This window comes from Poecilia reticulata, linkage group LG13 (genome assembly GCF_000633615.1).
Source record: "Poecilia reticulata strain Guanapo linkage group LG13, Guppy_female_1.0+MT, whole genome shotgun sequence".
Taxonomy (NCBI): Eukaryota; Metazoa; Chordata; class Actinopteri; order Cyprinodontiformes; family Poeciliidae; genus Poecilia; species Poecilia reticulata.
In genome coordinates this window covers 8,832,214-8,853,201 of record NC_024343.1, presented here as the reverse complement: position 1 = coordinate 8,853,201, position 20,988 = coordinate 8,832,214, and the positions used below count along the sequence as shown (strand labels likewise).

The 20,988-nt window shown below is 38.5% G+C and overlaps 1 protein-coding gene across 5 annotated transcripts in view; it reads right to left on the bottom strand.

The window, feature by feature from the left end:
• Window positions 1–20,988, bottom strand: part of sorl1 (sortilin-related receptor, L(DLR class) A repeats containing) — a 303,395-nt gene that overhangs the window by 124,867 nt on the left and 157,540 nt on the right. For all 5 annotated transcript variants that reach the window (XM_017308199.1, XM_008425236.2, XM_017308196.1 and 2 more), the window contains 15 exons: window positions 19,785–19,873; window positions 19,366–19,544; window positions 17,998–18,184; window positions 17,398–17,526; window positions 16,380–16,465; window positions 16,131–16,303; window positions 15,898–16,029; window positions 10,049–10,140; window positions 9,125–9,371; window positions 7,610–7,748; window positions 7,335–7,508; window positions 7,100–7,213; window positions 6,876–6,998; window positions 4,945–5,064; window positions 4,599–4,724 (listed from right to left, as the gene is read on the bottom strand). In XM_017308199.1, coding sequence (XP_017163688.1) covers window positions 4,599–4,724; window positions 4,945–5,064; window positions 6,876–6,998; window positions 7,100–7,213; window positions 7,335–7,508; window positions 7,610–7,748; window positions 9,125–9,371; window positions 10,049–10,140; window positions 15,898–16,029; window positions 16,131–16,303; window positions 16,380–16,465; window positions 17,398–17,526; window positions 17,998–18,184; window positions 19,366–19,544; window positions 19,785–19,873 — 2,110 coding nt within the window. The remainder of the gene's footprint in view (window positions 1–4,598; window positions 4,725–4,944; window positions 5,065–6,875; window positions 6,999–7,099; window positions 7,214–7,334; window positions 7,509–7,609; window positions 7,749–9,124; window positions 9,372–10,048; window positions 10,141–15,897; window positions 16,030–16,130; window positions 16,304–16,379; window positions 16,466–17,397; window positions 17,527–17,997; window positions 18,185–19,365; window positions 19,545–19,784; window positions 19,874–20,988) is intronic.

Below are 20,988 nucleotides of genomic sequence, written 5' to 3'. Positions count from 1 at the left end.
AAAGAAAGAAAGAAAGAAAGAAAGAAAGAAAGAAAGAAAGAAAGAAAGAAAGAAAGAAAAAACATTATGATTATGCACAATCTGAAAGAATCTTCCCTGCTCTCCTCATCACCTGTGGATGCTGCTGTGTTCCCTGCCTGAGGTCCCTGGCTGTTCAGTGCATCACTTCCAACATAGAGAAGAGCAGTGGTACCGAAAGAACCCCACCTGCCTATCAGATGGTTTTCCAGAACCAAAAGATGACCGTGGAACTCCACCTTTCCAGAGTTTAAGGGCAGTATTAGTATCTAGTGACACAAATATATGCTTTTCTTCACTTTAATTTTCTTTATATAATCCATTGATTTCCCTTTTTGTTGTGTTTTTTGTGTTGCAGAATGAAGTCCAATCCTTTCTGGGTGTGCCAGGATGTGAGACTGTGGGCGCCTTCCACGATTGGTGGACCAATTTACAGCTGAAACGCCACACTGGGCCTGTCGGGGTTTCCCGTCAAGCTGCGCCGGCTCAACATCTGGACACACGCAGAAACTGATTTGACGTTGATAGGTCTCGCTATAGAGAGACTGATATGATTAAATTTTACATTTTACTTAGAAAGCAGTTTTACTTGTTTCCTCATCATAGTTCATTTATACCAGTATGTTTTGACTGTGCTGCCTTGATCTTGATTCATTCGTTTGCTGTTTAGTGTTCGTTGTAAGTTCTGTGCCTTTCCAGACTCATTACTTCTAAGCTTTTCTTACCATCCCATTTAACATTACATCCTTTCTGTGGTTCATTAACTTTTAAATATTACATTAAAATTTCAAATAAGTTTGGTTTATTAACGTATTAATAGATCGTTTTACGCATTATTCCTTATTGCTTCATTGACATTAAAGGATAGTATCTTAACGTTTCTAATTTTACATTTTATCAAAATTTCAGTAATATTCATTTTACCCTTTATTAAATTTGGTTCCTGTTTTAGTTCTTAACTTTTAAAACATATATTAATCTAACATTTTGTTGACGTTTTGCCTATTACCTAACACTTTATTGATTTTGCATTTTAGTAACTCTTACTCATTTACATTTTATTCATTTGAAAATATTAACCCAACACTTTATTTCTTTTGGCATTTTATTAAGTTTTGAAATAATATCCTGACCCTTCATTCAATTTGCATTTCATTGCATTCTAACAATTCCCTCAATATAACTTTTAACCATTCCACGTGCCATTAAATATAACATGTATCTCTTTTAACTTTTATTACTAAAGAAAAAACAGAAAACATTTTCAAATTTTGCTTTTTTACAGTTCTTTAACCTTTTATGGCATAGCGTTGACCTTAGCTAATATCAAAGAAAAAAAACAAAAAACAAATCTGGTTAAAACAAAAAAAATAATAAATAAAAATTWAATTAAATWAAAAAAAATAACTTAAAATAAAATGATAATAATAATAAATAAAATAACATTTTACAGTCCGAAATTAAGATTGATGTGTAATTGAAGGTTACGAAGTTCTGCACGACTACAGGGCAATGTTTTTTCCCACCACAAAAAAGAAACRGTACAATGCCATGGAGGGTTGAATTTCCTTTTTCCAATCTTAACCCTAAMATTCTTTAACATTTTATTTCTTTACATATTCTTTATTAGCTTGTAAGGGGGACATTGTGATTTCGATCCACCGCCTAAGAGGCCTAGGGGTGCCCTGTCCGTTTTTACCCCCAAAATTGAGATGAAATKAAATTAAATTAAATTAAATTAAATTAAATGAATGAAAGACAACATCAATGCTTGAAATGATGCTATGTATGCCAACATCTGCAAAAGTCTCGGAGGATGTTTTCCGGAAGGGACAGTGTCTACTCTAGGGTTTGTCTTCCCCGTTTTCCCAGGCCACAGACATGGTGTGATTTCAGGGAGTGTCTTCAGACCATATAATCAGCTAATCTCCTTCTCCTCAGACGCTGCACAGACTTTTTTTAGAAACTCTTCTCGAATGTAATGGTTAAAGCGTCTCCTTTCAGCGCTGAAAGTGAATAAATTAAGTAAAGTCTGAATGCTTTTCTTGGCTGATTTTATGCTCCGTGTGTCAATACAAATTATGATTCATCGATCAGGATTTCCATTCCCAACAAAACTAAGCAGTTTTTCCCGATCTCATCGGGAAAAACTGGGAAAACTTGGGATCCCATCCGATCCCAATCATCACCAGTTCTTATGATGTCACATACATGGTGAGTCCACAACGTCTTAAAATTGTAAGTATTATTTTATTTGTCATTTTTCTGTCTTCTTTAAAATACAAATGCTTTCTCTATTTAATTGCTCTATCGTTCTTTTTTGTAGGTTCCTGTAAGGGGCAGTGAACGGGAATGTTCTGTCGTTGATCCTCACGTTCATGTTTTATTGTCACACTTAAATTTTCATGTTCATGTGTTCACTTTTGATGTGTAAACTGATCATTTATGTAAAGTTCATAAAGTTGAGTAAAATTGGACAATTTTAAAATGTCGGTAATAAAACAAAATATTTGAATTATCTTGTGTAATTAATCTATCCATGTAATTGTAGCCTAAAACAATTTAAGTACTGCAGTGTAGTTATGCATGTCATGTACAAAATAGGAAAGTAGGAATAAAGACGAATTATGAGTAATTAAAATTGTAGTTTATTATCAATAGCAGGAAATCAAAAATACAAATTAAGTAATTTAAATACATTACTAATATATTAATAGTATATTTAAATATATATTTGAAGTATATTAAATAAATATTTTTAATAAATATGACAGAATTATTACACTCAAAATATAATAATTATATCAAAATATAATAACGTTCTGAAATATTATATTTAAAAAGTATACTTTAAGTACACTAAGTACAACTTGAAGTTGTTCCAAAAAAGTACATAGTATACTGAAGTATACTATAAGTTGTAATTTAATACTATTTAAATACTACTAAAGTATACTAAGCACAAAAAAAGTTGTTCCAAAATAGTACAGTTTAAGTACATCGATCAAAGTATGCTAAAGTATGTTAAAATTTAGTATACTAAAGTATACTTTTTTTTTTTACTTGGGATGGGTTTGTGGAGACCATATCTAGTACTGAGAATAAATATATCTTACAGTCCAAAACAGTAAATAACTTATAACTTATTTATGTTTTTAATTAGATTTGATATATTTATTTCTTCAATATTATTTTTCATGTCAATGTTATTGTCATGACGCTGTTGACTTTATGACACTTTCAATTTGACTCATTAGGATTTGATTGAGAACAAGATTTGTTCTTTGTAATTTCTGTCCAGTAAAACTATTCTTCTATAAATCAATAGACAGGTCTATATAAAGATATAATCCATGTTTCTGTCTCATATTTGTATGGCATTAAAAAGACCTAGAACTTTTGTTTTTCCACTGAAAGCTCTGGTTTGCGCAATAAATGCCATGTGGGTGAAGTTTTATGGATGATACTCTGATGTCCCATTCTCCTGAAGGCAGCACAGAGCTGCACCACCAAAAACTGGCAAACACTGAAGAGAATAAGAGCTATGACTAATTTAGTTACAGTTCTATCCATGTTTTAATGTTGCATAGCTCAGTCGTTTTGCAAATGGATCAAAGTTTAAACTGGCATTGTTTGTACATCTTTTATCTTGTCATTTTGTGCAATATTTAACAACTAGAAAATGGCGCAGAATAAGAATTTTTTTCCAATCTGATTGGCTGCTGTTAGGCCTACCGGTTTTAAGTTGAATGTCCATTGCATTTTTCGTAGACACCTGTGAAAATTGCTTTTTTGTTCTCTGGGAAATTATTTTTGATGATAAATAGAGAAACAAGCATAAAAATCAAAACATCTACAATAGTGATAGTAATATTAATAATAAAATAATAGTGAGTGCAAAGTAGCCTACAAATTCTTTGSTGGGGGGCGGTAAGGGACCTGAATAAAGGTTAGGGGGGCACTGGCCCGAAAAAGGTTGAGAAACACTGTTCTAAATGAAAATCAGCACTTGGGATGCATCTTGCTGATATGAGCCCACGTAACCAGTGGCTGTAGATCACAGCTGACATCTCCAGCCTGCCATGCACTAGTTTTTGTCAGTCTTTGTTTGGTTTTTTGTTGCGATTTTGGACAGGAGGGGAACAGTGGTCCTGTTTTCGCTTCTTTCTTTTGCAGTAGGTTCTTTTTACTTTTTGCTTTAGTCCAGTAGTAGTAGGGGCTTCAACTGCCCTGTATAGGGTTGCCTCCTGCTGTACCTTTTTAGATTTTTTGACCGGTTCACCAGGCCCACATTTCTGTTAATACTTTTGGGGTTTCGTTGTTTGTTTTGGACACAGGGCTTGAGAGTACTTAACTCTCTCTCTTTTTCTTCACAGAAAGTCAAGGCAGTTGAACCAAAAGAGACTTCCAAGAGAATGTATCTAAAATAAAAAGAAAGTTTGAACCCTCACTCATGAATCCGTGTCCTCAAAATATGTTGTGCCCTTTTTTACGTAACAGCACTTGTCACGTCTGTTTCATACTGAAGAGACACAATGAACAGTGCCTATTGGTCTCACCACAGAGGAGTCTCAACTCACCACAATACTGAGGATCTTCATCTGAGTTGTCCTGACAGTCATCATCTCCATCACACTTCCAACGCAATGGTATACAGTGACCTGTGTGACACTGGAAGCTGCTCGGTTCACACGTATGGTGACCCACTAAGGACAAACAAAAAAAGAAGCAAATGCAGGAAGAAGCAAGTTAAACAAATTTGTCACAGATATCCTGAAAGTGGAGCCTCCTCTGTGTTAGACACAGGATGGATTATGGGTTTATGTCTATGAAATTTGCTAGATACAACTTTATAAACATTCTACATTTTGAATTATTTGTACAGTAGTTACTGTATATTCCATTAGTTTGTTGTCATTTGCTAACCTGTGCAGTTGGCTTCATCTGACCAGTCTCTGCAGTCGTTGTCCCCGTCGCACCGCCACGCCTCACGGATGCAAACGCCTCGTGCACATGTGAACTCTCCGGGGCCGCACTGGTGAGACTCTGAAGAGTTGATTAAAAATTAGCGCATGAATGGATCAAAGCATCTAGACCTAATAAGATTCTGGCAATAGGTTTTACAGTTTTAGAACCTGCTACAGATGGTAGAGAAAATGTTCTTGTAATGACTGATGTCTTTTCAAAGTTTACCACGAAAGATTAGCGTGCTAGTACTATTGCAGAGGAACTAGTGAAAGATTGGTTTAAACTTTTTTGGCCCCCAAGCCGGATTCATTCTGATCACATGTCACAGGTCATTAAAAAGCTTTAATTAAAAAATATATATATTAATAAAGTGGAGAGTAGGTTAGTTATGCTGGCTTAACTTTTATCACTGTAACATGGACTCTTGCTGCGCAGTTCAGAGTATTTTGGTTCAATTAACACAAAAATAAGGCGACCCACATAGGTTTCCTGACAGAGAATCAGGAGTGCAGGTGTTTAAGTTAGCTAATCAACCACCACTAGTGTTCAGTGAATCACTTCCTAATGATCACAAAATGGAAATTCAAAAACATAAATATGCAACGGACAGAATGTTCTGTTCGGTGCTTTTACGTAGTTTTTGTGTGGGAAATGTTTTTGTGGTTTTATTAGTGTTAATTCATGATGCACTTGAACGTAATCTTTGCTCTGCACTCCCAGGGCTGTTTATTGGTTGTCATGGCAACGAGTCTGCGCGTGAACTTAAGCTGACAGACTGTTAAAAATATAATACAACCACCCGTTTTTCTACATTTTCCCCCTGCATGAAGGGGAAAAATGCATAATTTGTTCGTAAAACATGGCAATATTCAGAGCAATCATCAAATAGAATTAAATATTTTGTAAGCATAAAGAGCCAAGGTTTCTTACATTTTAAATCATGGCTCCTACAGCGACAATTAAGTCAAATGTAATTATTGGTCAGTATAAAACAGAAATTTGCTTTGGTCTCTCTTGTATCTTTGCAGAACTGACAGAACCCAAACTATAGATTTATATGCAGAGAGAATATATGTTTTTACATCTAAACATCAGCATCTCAGCTTTAARCCAGATTTTATAAAATCCAGTAATATCGATGGTTACTTTACTCACCAACTGTCCCAACCAGACCCAAAAAAGTTTTTGCGTCTTTAATATTYGCTATATTAAAGACACATCATATCTCATCTGGTAGGTGTAAGTCAGCAGGGCAAAGGTTTTGTCCACCAACCGAGGGACAGATGTGGAGTCAGAATCACATAACAGAAAAATACAAAGTTTGCACTGACAAGGATTCATTTGGTTTACACAGAAGTTACTTATTCTGCATCTGAAATGTTTAGTAACATTTTGATTGTTATAGAATATCCTGTTGCTGATGTTTTTAGCACTTGATAAAATCAGACAATAAAAGGCAACTATGTGATAATTCTTCACAAAAAATATTACTGAATTGTGAAACTGTTTTCAACTGTAGGTAAGTATTCACCAAATACAGGCTGATTCCATAAATTAGAATATGACTGAAAAGTTCCTTTGTCAGCAGTTCCATCACCAAGTGAAAGACATTATATAGATTAATTAGATTACGTATGTTTTAACATTTATATTTCGTAGTATGTTTAATATCTGCTAAAAGGTTATTTTCGAAAGGTACTATTAATCTGATAAGCCTGATCAGGATGTATATCCTAATTTATTGAATAAGACTGCATGGCATTCACATGTAAGTTTTGGCTATATTTTTAGAAAAGAAAAGGCCTTCCAGTAACTGTGGGTGCATCAGTTCAAACYCCCTGCCCCTCCTCGTCCACAATAACTTGCAACACAAAGTKACACCATTGTACCACAGTGCTCCTCGTCACTGTTGTCACCACAATCGTCTTCATGGTCACACTTAAAGGCCAGCGGGATGCACGAGCCCGAGGCTATGCAGCGGAACTGGTTGGATGGATCACAAGTTGTAGTGGCTGCAAACAGAGATGAGCATGGGAGAAAAGTGAAATTCTTTCATAATCTGGCTCCTTTTCTTGTTTTTTATGTGGAAAAGGTTAAGCAGGTGGAAACTTACGACACTCCTGCTCATCGCTCATGTCTCCACAGTCGTTGTCACTGTCGCATTTCCAGATAGTGCTGATGCAGCGTCCGTTGGCACAGCGGTATTGATTGGGCAAGCAGCTGTGCTCTGATGGGAGGACAGGAAGAATGACAAGCAAGCTGCAAATTACTCTCTAAGAATGGATTCCCCTGCTCCAGGACGGAGAAGATTATAAATCATTGAGAAGTAAAGGCCTGCTTATGCTCACTGGTTTTGGTGCAGGTGTTGTTTTGAAGCTGGTAACCAGGGGGACACTGGCACTGCAGCTCTCCATTGGGTATGGTCAGGGTCGGTGCACCCTCCGGGCAAACACAAGTGTGTTTGTGGCTAGGCTGTGGGAGACACAGCAAACTGCATGGCTGGTAGGTGCAGGCATTATGCCCTGATAAGGTAGAGAGAACAATCAGATGATCATAATAAGTCCTGATTCATAACCAGAACAGGGAACTCAGCCTCATAATAATGGTGATGAATGCTCCTCACCTCTGTTCTTCCCCTTATAGAAAATCTTGAGGTCCATGACTCCAGTTAATCTGCCAACAATCAGCTCGTTGTTCTGAGATCCAGCTTTTGGAGCTTTGAAGATTCCCATTCTTGACCAGTCGTCCCAGTACAGATCATTCTGAAATCACCATTCAATGTAAAAACTAAAGCGTTCGGATTTAACATAAGTGACCACAACAAAGACAAACGTTAACTGTTTGAAGGCAGTAAATACCAGAAATGGAGACTTAAGTCTGTGACATAGATCTTTCTTGTAAAGACAAAGACTTCAATTCACAGATGCCTAGTTTACAATCAGCGGAACACCATGAGTCTATACATTGTTTTATGGTCCGGCGTATTCCAGAGTGCATTTTTATCACCAGTTAAGACCTCTCACTGGGCAGGCGGTGTTAAACCCATATGCCTAACATTGAATCGTACAAACGTGATACACTGGTGTGTCTCATGCTTGTTGCGAGCAGCAATGATTTTCAATAGACTGTTGTGACACCAATAGCTCCACCCTAATTGTACTACACTGTTGTCTTATGCACCTACAATTGAAGGAGTCCAGGAATGGTTGGTTACTAGTTGGTTATATGGGACACTTTTACAATGGAAACAGACAAAATGGCATACTGCCAAAGTAACACATACCATAAAGCTTAGTGGAAAGAAGGCATTAAACTGGGACTTGAAATACTCTTTACTCAACTGAGAGTTGAGGGAAAATACATAAATCTCATGAAAAATCTTTACCTTATGCCAGTAAGGGTGAAAGTAAGCTAGTACATCTAAACCCATGGTTCTACAGTGGTATATGTTCAACTAGTGGTACTTGGACTGCTATTGGTGATACTTAATGAAAATGTAAATATGAAGAAGTTTATATTGTGTAGAGAAGAGAAGTTCCAACTGGCAAAAAGAGGAGTTTTTAAAGCACATTCAATTCAACTTTATCAAAATCTTCTTCAAAGTAGACAAAACTCCAATTGTGAAGAGTAGAGTGAATCAGGAACAAGGTAAGGTGGCTGCTTATACTGGATTCCATTTAATCACGAGTTGAAAGTTAAATCTGGAGGATTTGATCTAACGTAACTTAGCAGCTACACCGCTCCAAAACAGAAACCTAACAGGATTTACTAATTATCTAGTTATCTGCTATTAGCAATACAAGCCAATAGCAATATATTTCTCAGCAATTTGTACAATTACAGTGAAATGTTCACTTAACATTAACAGGTGTTTGTCTCCTCATGAATAAATACATATTTACATTGTAGTGGAGTAATTATAGCTTATTAATTAAAAAAATAATAAACACCTGTTTAAAGTTAATTTTAAAGATAAAAATGTGTGTTATGTGTTAACTTAGACATAACCAGCAGCCATTTTGTGTGTTAGACAGACCATGCATTTGATGTGAGAAAGTGGATTTCAGTCAGAAACTTGAGACTTGACTTGAACTTGTCTGTCCAAAGCTTAAGACCTGAACTGGGAACCATACTTTACCTTGAAGACAGCAATAGCGTACGGATGGGGCAGTCCCTCCATCAGAACACTCCTCTGTCCTCCGGTGAAATCTGCTCTTTCAATGCGGTCGCTGAACGCCTCGGTCCAGTACAGCCACCGGTCGTCTGCAGTGATCCCGTTGGGCCAGCGGACTCCTTCTGCCATGATGCAGGACACATTGCTTCCATCCATGTAGCCCCGGTAGACGCCGGCTGCCCGRTCTCCCCAGTCAGTCCAGAACATCATACTGTTGAAGATTGAAATAAGTTCTGGTATTTCACTGGTTTTCACACCTCTACATGCATGAGCTAAACATGTTTAGTTATCTTCCAGATAATAAGTCGCCCCCAAGTATAAGTTTGATCAGTCAAAAAAATATGTCATAAAAAGAAAAAAAAACATATGAGTTGCAACCATAGTCTGAGTTGCTTGACAACCTAGACCAGGGGTATCTAACTCCAGTCCTCAAGGGCCGCTGTCATGCAGTGTTTAGATGTGCCACAGGTACAAAACACTGGAATGAAATGACTTAATTACATCCTCTTTGTGTAGATACATTCTCCAGAGCCTTGCTAATGACCTAATTATTCTATTCAGGTGTGGTGCAGCAGAGGCACATCTAAAAGTTGCAGGACACCGGCCCTCGAGGACTGGAGTTTGACACCCCTGACCTAGACTATTATATGTGTGTGAATCATACTCCAGAAATGACGGTAGTTGGCCACTATCAGGACAAGCATGCCTACTTAAAATACGTCAAAACGGAAAGACATGGTGCAGCAATGATGTGTTTAACCATTTATGGGTTTCCTGAAACTTTTACCTGTAACACTCTGTATTACAGGCAATGCTACTGTCGAGTAGTATTGATCCTCATCAGCACTACTCCAGACCTAATTACATTAATTACAGATGTATCTTTACCTTTCTGCAGGCAGCAGAACCAGAGCTCGGGGGTGTTCCAGGATGGATGAGTTGAGCAAAGTGTGACGCAGGTCTCCATCAGGATTAGAAACCTTCAAAGACAAGGAGGAACTTTTTAGTGGAGCTCTGTTTGTTTGGAAGGGTTAAGTTTAAACATTTAAACACATGCTGTTAATAAGAATACAGATTTTGTCAAAAGATAAGGTTAACGTAAAACTCTGCAGAAACAACCGTAGAGCAGAATAGCGTGAGGTCATGACCCTAAGGCAGGAGTGGGCAACTCCAGGCCTCGAGGGTCAGTCTCCTGCAACTTTTAGATGCATCTCCTCTTCAACACACCTGAGTCAAATAATGAGGTCATTAGCAGGACTCTAGAGAACTTGACTGCACTGAGGAGGTGGTTCAGCTTTTGGATTCAAGTGTGTTGGACCAGGGAGACATCTAAGAGTTGCAGGAAACCGGCCCTCGAGGACCATGATTTCCCACCCCTGCCCTAAGGTTTCTGCTCACAGGTTTTGTGCTTTGGAGCCAAGTGTCTTCATGTTTTTTTGTTTGAAAAGCTTTCCTTAGGAAAAGCATAAACAAGTATGGATTTGATCCCAGTTTACTGGCTTCTGTTTGTCCACCTGCTTCTAGGTTTGGATCCTACGAGTGTCCTGACCAAAGGCCCAGATTGTGTTCAGATCTATGATGTGCTTCATTTCCACTTCACCTGTGCAGCAGTGACGGAGACCTGCTGCTGTGCAGAGCTACTCAGGTGTGTGTTAGAATCATGGTAGCAAACCAGCAAAACGCAAAGAACTTTGCACATATTTTCCCCTAAGCTAACCAACTGAGTTGAGTAATGCTCTTGGATGCAGGTAAGGTTAGCTAAAATATGACTAGCTAATATCAAAACAGCACCTTAAGCTTGTTAACAAGCAGCATGTAGGCTACTGATGTTGTTGTCTATGTTCAGCTACGTAGATTCATTCTGCCCCCCCAAAATAAGTTGATGTCCAACTTGTTAAACTCCTCTGGAGCTGGGGCTGGATCAGGATGCTTCACTGTTACCACAGCACTGGCCTCATGGTTTTATTCTCCAGGCTAAAGCTTTGCCAGATGTCAAAACAATCAGAAGAATAGTTCATCAGTAAATCTAGTTTTGCTCCAGTCTTCAGCAGTTCATCACTTCCTGCTGTTTCAGTTTGCCCCTAATGGTTTTAGTGGATAGAGATGGGTTGCAGTGCACTGATAAATCAACTCCAATTTCCTTAATTTTGGGAAATCGGTACTGGGCCGATACCGATTTGATCTACCTCTGTAAAAGTCTGAAAATCAGCCACTGTCCTCTTCTGATCTACTGAAGAGCAGAAGAGGACACCCAGATAGCATACGATGGTAATTCAAAGTTGAATTATAGTCAGAATGGTTGATTTTTGGCTGAGGTCGACAATTGACGGTGGATCAGCCATCAAACAGTCATCCAGTTCTAGCCAAGTAACCAATGTTGAAAAGATGTCATTGAATTATTAATGTTGTTTTATGGTTGAAATCTAATGATTGAAATGCCGATGTCTAATCAACGTCTGATCAATGTTGAATCAATGTATGTTGTTTTGTCGCACCCCATCCCCTCTTCTCCGCTTCTGAGCTCTGGGTGAAAGCATTTTATTAGTGAGCGGGGTTATCACGTTTTAAATTAAGCACAGTTGAGGATAGTGGGTTGTGATTCTTTATGTACATTTTACTTGTCCATAAAAATCATTACTGACTGTTTGTGCATGATATGTTGACACAAAAACATCTACAACTTACTACATGGAATGAAGCGGTCCACCCCCACTATTTACATGAGCGGGATGTCCCAACCACACAGTCACTTCGCTGTTGGCTTGTTTGCAAAAGATATTAATTTAATGTTGAATTATGATCACAAAGGTTGAATTTATGGTTAAGGTTGACGACTTATGGTGGATAAACCATCAAACAATCATCCAATTCTAGCCAATTAACTAATATTGAAAATATGTAATTGAATCAATGTTGTATTGTGGTCAAATTCTAATGGTTGAAATGCCAAAGTCTTTTCAGGGGCCTCATGCACAAAGCATGCGTGCGCACAAACAATGTGCGGCGCCATATTTTACGCATATAAAAATTTACTTTGCGTCAACGTAAATTTGACGCAAAGTAAATTTATATATTTACGTCGTTTGTAAGTATATGCCATCGATACCATTACGTAAATTTGTATATTTACGTCAAAGTAAATTTGACGTAAATATACACATACTACAAAGCGTCAAAACTCACATAAATACACTGAAACCTGACTACATTCAGTGTTTTTTAGACCAAGAATCATCAAACCCGATGTTTTTTTCATGATAAAATTTTTTTATTGCTTAAAAGTAAACGATGAAACTGAACCGCATTTATCCCCAGACAATAAAGTAACATGAACACAAAATAAAAATAAAAGGCTGTAAAAACCTCACTCGAATGTAAATAGTACTTTTTTTTCAGTTTTTGTCTCATAAAGAGGTAACATGTCGGTCTGTGCGCCGAAGCGTATGAAATGCATCTATGAGGTAATTTAATTCTCACTAAAACAAAACAAAACACAGTTAGATCAGCAGATTAACTCCAAACAGGTTTGATTACTTTTAAGGTGAGGTGTGTAGACAATCCCGTATGTACTTAGCGGCACAAAAATGTGCTGCATTGTGGAGCGTTTTGGCTCTGATGGAGAACATCGCCAATGGAAGGATTCAGAGGGAGCGATTGATCAGAGATCATATTTATCTTCTGTTGATGATGGTTTATTAGTTTTTAGATTAAACCAGACTGCTCATTCTGGAGCTCTGAGCAAAACTTAAAGAAGGAGCTGTGCAGTATTGGTACCGGTGCAAGTGCAGTCATCGAGCCACCAGCTTTGTGAATGCGCCTTTCTGGACAGAAAGCATCTTTATTCTGTAAATGTACAAGTTATGCACATGTTTCCACTATTTAGAATAACGGTTCTCAACATGGGCGGTACCGACCCCCTGGGGGACAACAATACCAGTTTAGACTTTGAGCAACTTGGTAAAACTGTATTGTCTAACATTAAATCATGCTTGGCTGCAATGGTATCAATGGCAGCTCTCTACACTTCTACTCAGTGTTTGTTAGATTTTGGGGCAGCTCCACTCCTGCTACTGGTAGCTTCACCGCATCAGTTCAGCGTTACACCGGCTGATGACGTTGCTGTGATTCACTTTGTCTGGTATTTTTGTACATATGTTTTGGCAGTTCTGTGATCATGTCAAAGCAGAAACTTATATTAAAATGTGTTTTATTTCCATTTGAAGGCTGCACGCTTCCATGGAAGGACAATAGAAAATCGCTCTTATAAACATGTAATTACTAAAATCACAATACCCTCATTGTGCATCCCTCTGAAAAATGAACCCTTTTAAATAAAGAAATCCCTCCATGGGTGATACCTCGATAGAGGGCATTCATTTTATAGCGTTAACACGGGAGCTGTAAGTGGTCCGGTATGAAACGGGTGTGATAGAACAACGGTACTACCACAGCACTTTTAAATTTCAATAATCGGAATATCGCAATTGTTTCCGTTGTTTTAAAAGGTTTATGTCAGTTTGCCTTTTCCCCATTGATTATTTTCCCGAACGCTGCGCACCATAGGGAGTAAAAAATTTWAAAAAATGACGCGCACATTGCATGGTTTTTTATCAACATGTTCCTGATGATAAAAAACTAAAGTAGATAAAGAGGAATAAACTGGTATGGCAAGACCTTTTGAACACTACTTAATACAGAGGAATGTATGGCAAAAATAAACACACTATTTCCAGATGAAAGGTAAAATAATATTGTTGAAGTGCCATGGGTTTGTTGAGAGCATATTTTTCATGTCAATGTTGACTCCATGACACTTTCAATTTGACTCATTAGGATTTGATTAAGAACCAGATTTGTTCTTTGTAATTTCTGTCCAGTAAAACTAATAATCTATAAATCAATAGACAGGTCTATATAAAGATATAATCCATGTTTCTGTCTCATATTTGTATGGCATTAAAAGGACCTGGAACTTTTGTTTTTCCACTGAAAGCTCTGGTTTGCACAATAAATGCCATGTGGGTGAAATTTTATGGATGATACTCTGATGTCCCATTCTCCTGAAGGCAGCACAGAGCTGCACCACCAGAAACCGACAGAAACACTGAAGAGAAGAGTTATGATTAATGTAGTTACAATTCTATCCATGTTTTAATGTTGCAGAGCACTGTTATATTGCAAATAGTTCAAAGTTTAAACTGGCATTGTTGTACATCTTTTATCTGGTCATTTTGTGTAATATTTAACAACTAGAAAATGGCCCAGAACAAGAATATTTTTTTCACTCTGATTGGCTGCTGTTAGGCCTACCAATTTTAAGTTGAATTTGGTATTTTTCGTAGACACCTGTGAAAATAATTTCTACTCCCATTACTTTTTTGTTCTCTGGGAAATAATTTTTGATGATAAATGCAGAAAAAGGCATAAAAATCAAAACATCTACAATAGTGATAGTAATGATAAAAAAAATAATAGTGAGTGCAAAGTAGCCTACAAATTCTTTGGTGCGGGGAGGTGAGGGACCTGGTTAAAGGCTAGGGAGGCGCTGGCCCAAAAAAGGTTGAGAAACACTAATTTAGAATAAACGTCCACATTCCCTACTCAAAGACTCTCTGATACTCTGTCTGTCTTTAAATCCCAGCTGAACGTCCCCCTGTTGTTCAAACGGGTATTTTCATGATCTCTTTATTTATTTATTTATTTATTTATTTAATTTGGATTTTATTTTTTTCTTTAAAATGCATTATTTTTATTTTTGTGAGGTGACTTTATGTGTACTGAAAACACCTTTTAAATAAAATATATTATTATTATTATTATTATTATTACAAATACTCATACTGCTACAAACGAGGACGGAGATGGTTACTGCTTCGCGTGGTGGCAGACTTCTGGGTATTTATACTAATTTACATATGTTTTTATGGGTGGTGACAGGGCGGACCAGCAGCTGCGCTCTATTTCCCGCAAATCAAGATTTATAAAGGAAAAGTGCGCGACCACGTGCATGCGCACGTCTTTATGCATCCCATTTTTTTTGTTCGCCGCACTTTTCTAAATTTTTGTACGCCAAGTTTTAGTGTGAAAACTGCGCATTCTTTTATGCATGAGGCACCAGATGTTTTTCAACACACCAAGCACACTGCTCTGCAAGTTTTAGGCATTTCCCTAAAAATAAAATGTCAAGTAAAATGATTATTTAGTGCCAGGATAAAAATATTGCAAAAATTTGAATTTTCAGCCGAGTTCAGATGAACTGTGTGCAGTGACATGTCAGGACATTGTTTCAAAATGTTTTGTGATGGAGCAGAAGGGTCGGCAATATGTCATCAGAATGCCAGTGCTTGAGACACTATAAGTCACATGTTGAAATATTATTAAGCACATTTTGTAATATGTGTTTGTGGGCTGTTGCATGACGTAAACATGTGTTGGTGTTGTGTCTTAAATGGAGCACTAGGTGCTTATTGAAGCACACTTATTTTACACCAGGATCTTAATGTTGATCCTGCAGTGATTTTTACATAGGTCTATAAAAATGTTTAGAAATCTTTTATATTTCATCACTACGTAAAATAATCTGAAAAAGAATAGTCATCAGTAAATATTTGAAAAATTAAGCTGTTGCCCATGACGAAATCTTAGGACACTCAGGTGCTAAAAATATTTTCTGTTAAGAAGGAAATTATATTTGAACTGAATGTATTTAAATTTGTTTGAATGTTTGTCTCTGATACTTCAATCTTCTGGGCTCCTGCATCGACCCAGTACAGCAGCCTGCTGATGGGGTCAAAGGTCAGAGCCTCCACATTCTGCAGATCTTTCCTCACAATGACCTCCTGACCTGTGCTGCCGTTCAAACACAGACGCTGCAGAAGAAGCAGGACAAAGGAACCGTAAAGGCTGATGCAGTTATTTCAGGAAAGAGCAAAGCGAATTAACTAAAAGACGCATAAAGTCCAGCTCATACCTGGATGGTGTCCAGCGAGATGTCCGCCCAGTACAGGCAGTTCCTGTCATAGTCAAAGTCCAGTGCCACGGCTTCCCTAAGGCCAACTAGAGGCAGGGGCTGGTCAGTGCCGGTGGCCAGGTCGTAACGGTGGATGGAGTTCCTCACGGCATACAATATGAACTCATTACTCTCTGTGAAACACAGCACACACTGACTCAGGTTAGGGCATTCCTGACGTAAAGGCAACCAAAGACTTGTTGTAATAACCTCCAACAGGACAGGGCAGCATCTCTCCGTCCAGCCTGGCCTCCACGTCTCCCCCTCTGCAGCTGTCCCCTGGTACCTTCCTGTAGCTGCAGCAGCAATACAACAGTTTTTCCTCAGCAGGAGGGCGGATGCTCCTCCCACTAACACACCAGTAGGAATCAGTGAAAAGATTGTCCATGTCCTTCTTGTGATGAGCACAGAAAAAGTAATCCAGAACTTAAATCAAACTGGAGCAGTACTGCTGAAATCAACAAAATCTTTTAAATCTTTTCAGTTTACATTTTGTCACAATATAACCACAGACTTCAAGGCTTCACATTAAAATTTCAGGTGACAACCAGACGTAGTGAATAGTTGGAAAGCAGAAAAAAGCTGATATATGGTTCTCATTTAACTAGGCCATTCTAACACAAGAATAGACTGATCTAAACAATTGTGTTGCAGTTCTGGTTGGATGTTCAGGGTGGTCGTCCATCCTACCATCAACTCTGACCAACTTCCATGTTCCTGATGATAAAAAACATTCCCACGGCATGATGATGCCAGTACATGTGTTCAGAGTGATATTGTATTATGTTTTTAACCAAACAAGTTTGTGCTAGAGGCCAAACAATTTTCAATTTCAGTTACACTTGACCACCTACCACCACACGTTTGCTGCACTGCTGATGGCTTTTACAGATGGAGCTTTAAAAGACTGCTTGCAGAACAGCTGCATGTACACTAAACTATACTTGTTAACAAGGCTTTCTGAAGGGAATGGCCTGTTTTAATTAGTACAAACACAGAAAACTTTTCTTTTTACATTTGTAAAAAACAAAATAAAAATGCAGTTAAAGCATGATAAAATGTGGAAAAGACGGTTGGAATAATTTTGCAGCTATTAGTCTTGTTTTTCAATTTTTAAATCTGACAAACACTTCATGAGAACATGCTTGGGGTTAAAGTCTTATAGCAATTCATTTCTACAATTAAAACAGGACATCTGTGTTTTGAGAGATCAGATGCAGAGTTTTACCCTTTGCTGCGGTGGTAGCTGGTACCAATGGGACAAGGAACTGGAGGAGCATAGAGGTCTCCCAGGAACTCTGGGTCAGGTACACACACTTGAAGAGACAAGTCCTCACTCATCTTAAAGCCATAGTCACTGGAAGGAGAGGGAATGTGGAAAGAGACACTCAGATTAACTTCTGCATTCTACAAGTAGTGCAGAAATTAGCGCTGCTAGAAAGCAGTAGTGCTGCTAAAGCAACTGCAATACAATCTAATCATCTGTATCACCAGAGAGCAGAACAGCCTTCTCAGAAGAAGAAGCAGATTTCCTTTTAGTGTCATTGTTCAAGAAAGCACAACATTTAAAAAACAGAAACTTTCAAAGGCAGTGAAGATAAAAAATGATAAGCATATTTCAATAAATCTAAAAAATATACTAGAAACACATGAATAAATGAATGAATGATGTTCAGGGTTTGGGATGAATTTGTGATGTTCAGGGCAACAACAGCTCTTGGGTAGAAACTGTTTTTCACTCTGTTAGTTCTTGCCTATATTGCCCTTAAATCCCTCCCTCAGAGTAATAGTTGGAAGAGATGGTGGCCAGGTTGTGAAGGTCCCTCACCATTCATAGTCCTGGCGAGTGCAGGAACAGTTGGAGATGGTGATGGGCCTGTCAAAGTCTTCCCCATTGAAGCACGTGGCGTGAGGAGCTCTTCTCTTGAAGGTCACCTCCCTGCCCAGCAGACACTCGTTACCATGCTCATCTGATGGAGACCAGTGCTTGTAATCGGCTTCAGAACACGGAACACCTGGACAACAGAGGAGCACTTTGACTCCTGACTTCACCTCTTTAATGCTATCTGCAGATAGAAACTTTGAAGCAAATAGAACAAGATGGAAATAAAATCTTTCTTCAGCTTTGTTCCCTTATTTTAAGAACTGGAGTTTGACACCTATGCTCTAAAGTATCTGAACCTTTTAGCCCAGAAACCATGTAGCACCTTATGGGTTGGCAACAGAAGTGACAGAAGCAACTGGAAATAAATTTTCACTTACCCATGACAGATGCAAAGAAGCTAGCTAGACAGGACATATTAGCAGCGAGTTAGCTGAAGAATCTGAAGAAGCCTCTGATTAAAGACTGCTGCTGAATGACGGTCAACAGCCCAATATTTAAGCAGGAGTCGATATTCCACAGTAATATGCCCTGGATGACATCATCAGTGGTTAGTAGTTCTGCTAATTCGCCTCATTTTTTTTTTTTTTTTGCTGCTCCTCTTCAACTCTGTCTGGAATCTGGGATATAATTATCTCTGGAAAAGATGCTTGGAACTTACACCTTCTCTTTCTGCTCTGTTGAGATGCTGCCTTGTTTCCACGGTTACGCATTGTTACAACTCTTTGAAACTAAAAAAGTAAGATAAAAACTTCTGTGCTGGGAGAATAATTATCCAAACATTAACTGCCCCCCCACAAAAATTCAGAACAAAAGTCAACAAAATGAACGAATCAGAATGAACAGAGATACTCCAACATGCTGCAATCACAAGTGGCAAAGTTATAGACATGTATGCAATTCAGAAGAAAAACAGTAAATTGCTCATGTAAAAAAAAACAGCTCATACTGCAGTTATGTGGATATTTTACACCTGCTGCAAAACGGAAAACTGCGGCCAGATTTGGTGTGAAACCTTAGCAGTGGTGCTCAAGTCCAATCCTCGAGAGCTACCATCCTGCAATTTTTAGATTCATCCTTACTCCAACAGACCAGGATTAAATGGCTGAATTCCCTCACCAGCAGTCATTTAGCTCTGAACAGGCAAGATAACGAGTCATTCATTTGATTCAGGTGTGTTGGAGCAGGGAAGCATCTGAAAGTTGCAGGACGGTACCTCTCGAGGACTGGACTTGAGTACCACTGCCTTAAGCTGTCACAGTTTTCACCTCAGACCCAAAAAATGCAGAACAGCCTTCTCGCTCTCCAACCTACCCAGAACATCGGAGGTGTTGACCTGCAGGATAAGCCAGCTGTGCCTCTGCTCAGCGTACGAGCCAAAGATGGTGAAGATGGTGCTTTTCTCCCCAGGCTCTGTCAGCAGYTGATACACGTACACCTCCTTGTCTGAGAACTTAAATTCAATCCACGTCTCGCCTTCGTTGGTGCTGAACCTGCAAGCAACACATTACATCTGATTAGATTCTTTCCATTGTGAGAGGGGAGAAGACGTGAGAAGGAAATGTTAATTAAAAGATTCAATTATTTATAGAGACAAACAGAATTGTAGCTGTATAGCTAGCTAGCAAGCTAGTAAGGTTAGCAGTGAGTTATTGGTAGCTTGGAAGGGTTTACAAATAAAACCTTCTAAGCTTTCCAAGTCGCTATTTGCATTTTTTCCCACTTTGACTTACTTCAGATGTTTGGTGGAGCTTCCTTGTGCGATGGCCATCAGGATACCACCATGGTCCCCCCAAGTGTAAAAGTGAGGGCCTGCCAGAGCCTGAAGGGAATGAAAAGCGAGCTGTGTCTAAAATATACACAGTACATGGGGTAGAAGCAGAGTGTGGTTGGCATCTACTCTAAATTTCAGGAGTTCGTGCTGGTTATCATCAGAGTATAGCAGAGTCCCATAATCTTGAACAAGGTGAATACAACCCCATATTTGGACTGAAACAATTAATCAGATTAATTGTGATAAATTTATTATTAACCCTCCTGCAGTCTTAGTGCGACGCTCAGGAGAAGCACATGTCTTCATGGGGATGGGGAGCAGGAGGGACCGTCGGCTCCCAAAACCACACAGAAAAAAAACCCTTCATAAAAGTGCATGTAGGGTTAGTGCAAGCCTGCTGGTAAAAAATGTCTTCTGCGAGGTGAACCCTAGTAAAAAAAAAAGTATACTATAGTATATTAAATTTTAACATACTTTAGCATACTTTGATTTATGTACTTAAACTGTACTATTTTGGAACAACTTTTGTTGCGCTTAGTATATTTTAATAGTATTTTAATAATATTAATTTACAACTTTTAGTATATTTAGAATACTTCAACATACTTTTTTGGAACAACTTTAAGTTGTACTTAGTTGTACTTTATGTAGCAGCATAAATGCCACTTTAAGGTCAATTTTGGCTGCTGCATATAAGCAAGCCTTCACCTGTCATGAGGCTGCTTGCGTCGTGATGTCAACTCAATCTGCTTCCATTGTTCGCACCGTTCTGGGTAAGCGTGGCTGTTTAATTGTTTGTCGGCTTTAATAGTAGTTATTAATGCGAATTGGTCTATCTGCTTGGACTCCTTTGCTGCACCTCCAATATCTGAACCGATCTGTCCGTCATTTGTTTGCTGACAGAAAAGTAAGGGCTTAGCGTGGCTAGGTAGCATCTACCCCAGGTAAACAACACCTTCACATAGTATTTTCCTACAGTTGCACTGCATCTAGGTTGAATTGGGGATCTGGTTATCTGGCCTCTCCTTGGGCTGCCACCTTATCGTGGGGGAGGGGTTTGAGTGTCCCAATGATCCTAGGAGCTATMCTGTCTGGGGCTTTATGCCCCTGGTAGGGTCACCCAAGGCAGACAGGTCCTAGGTGAGGAACCAGACAAAGCGCAG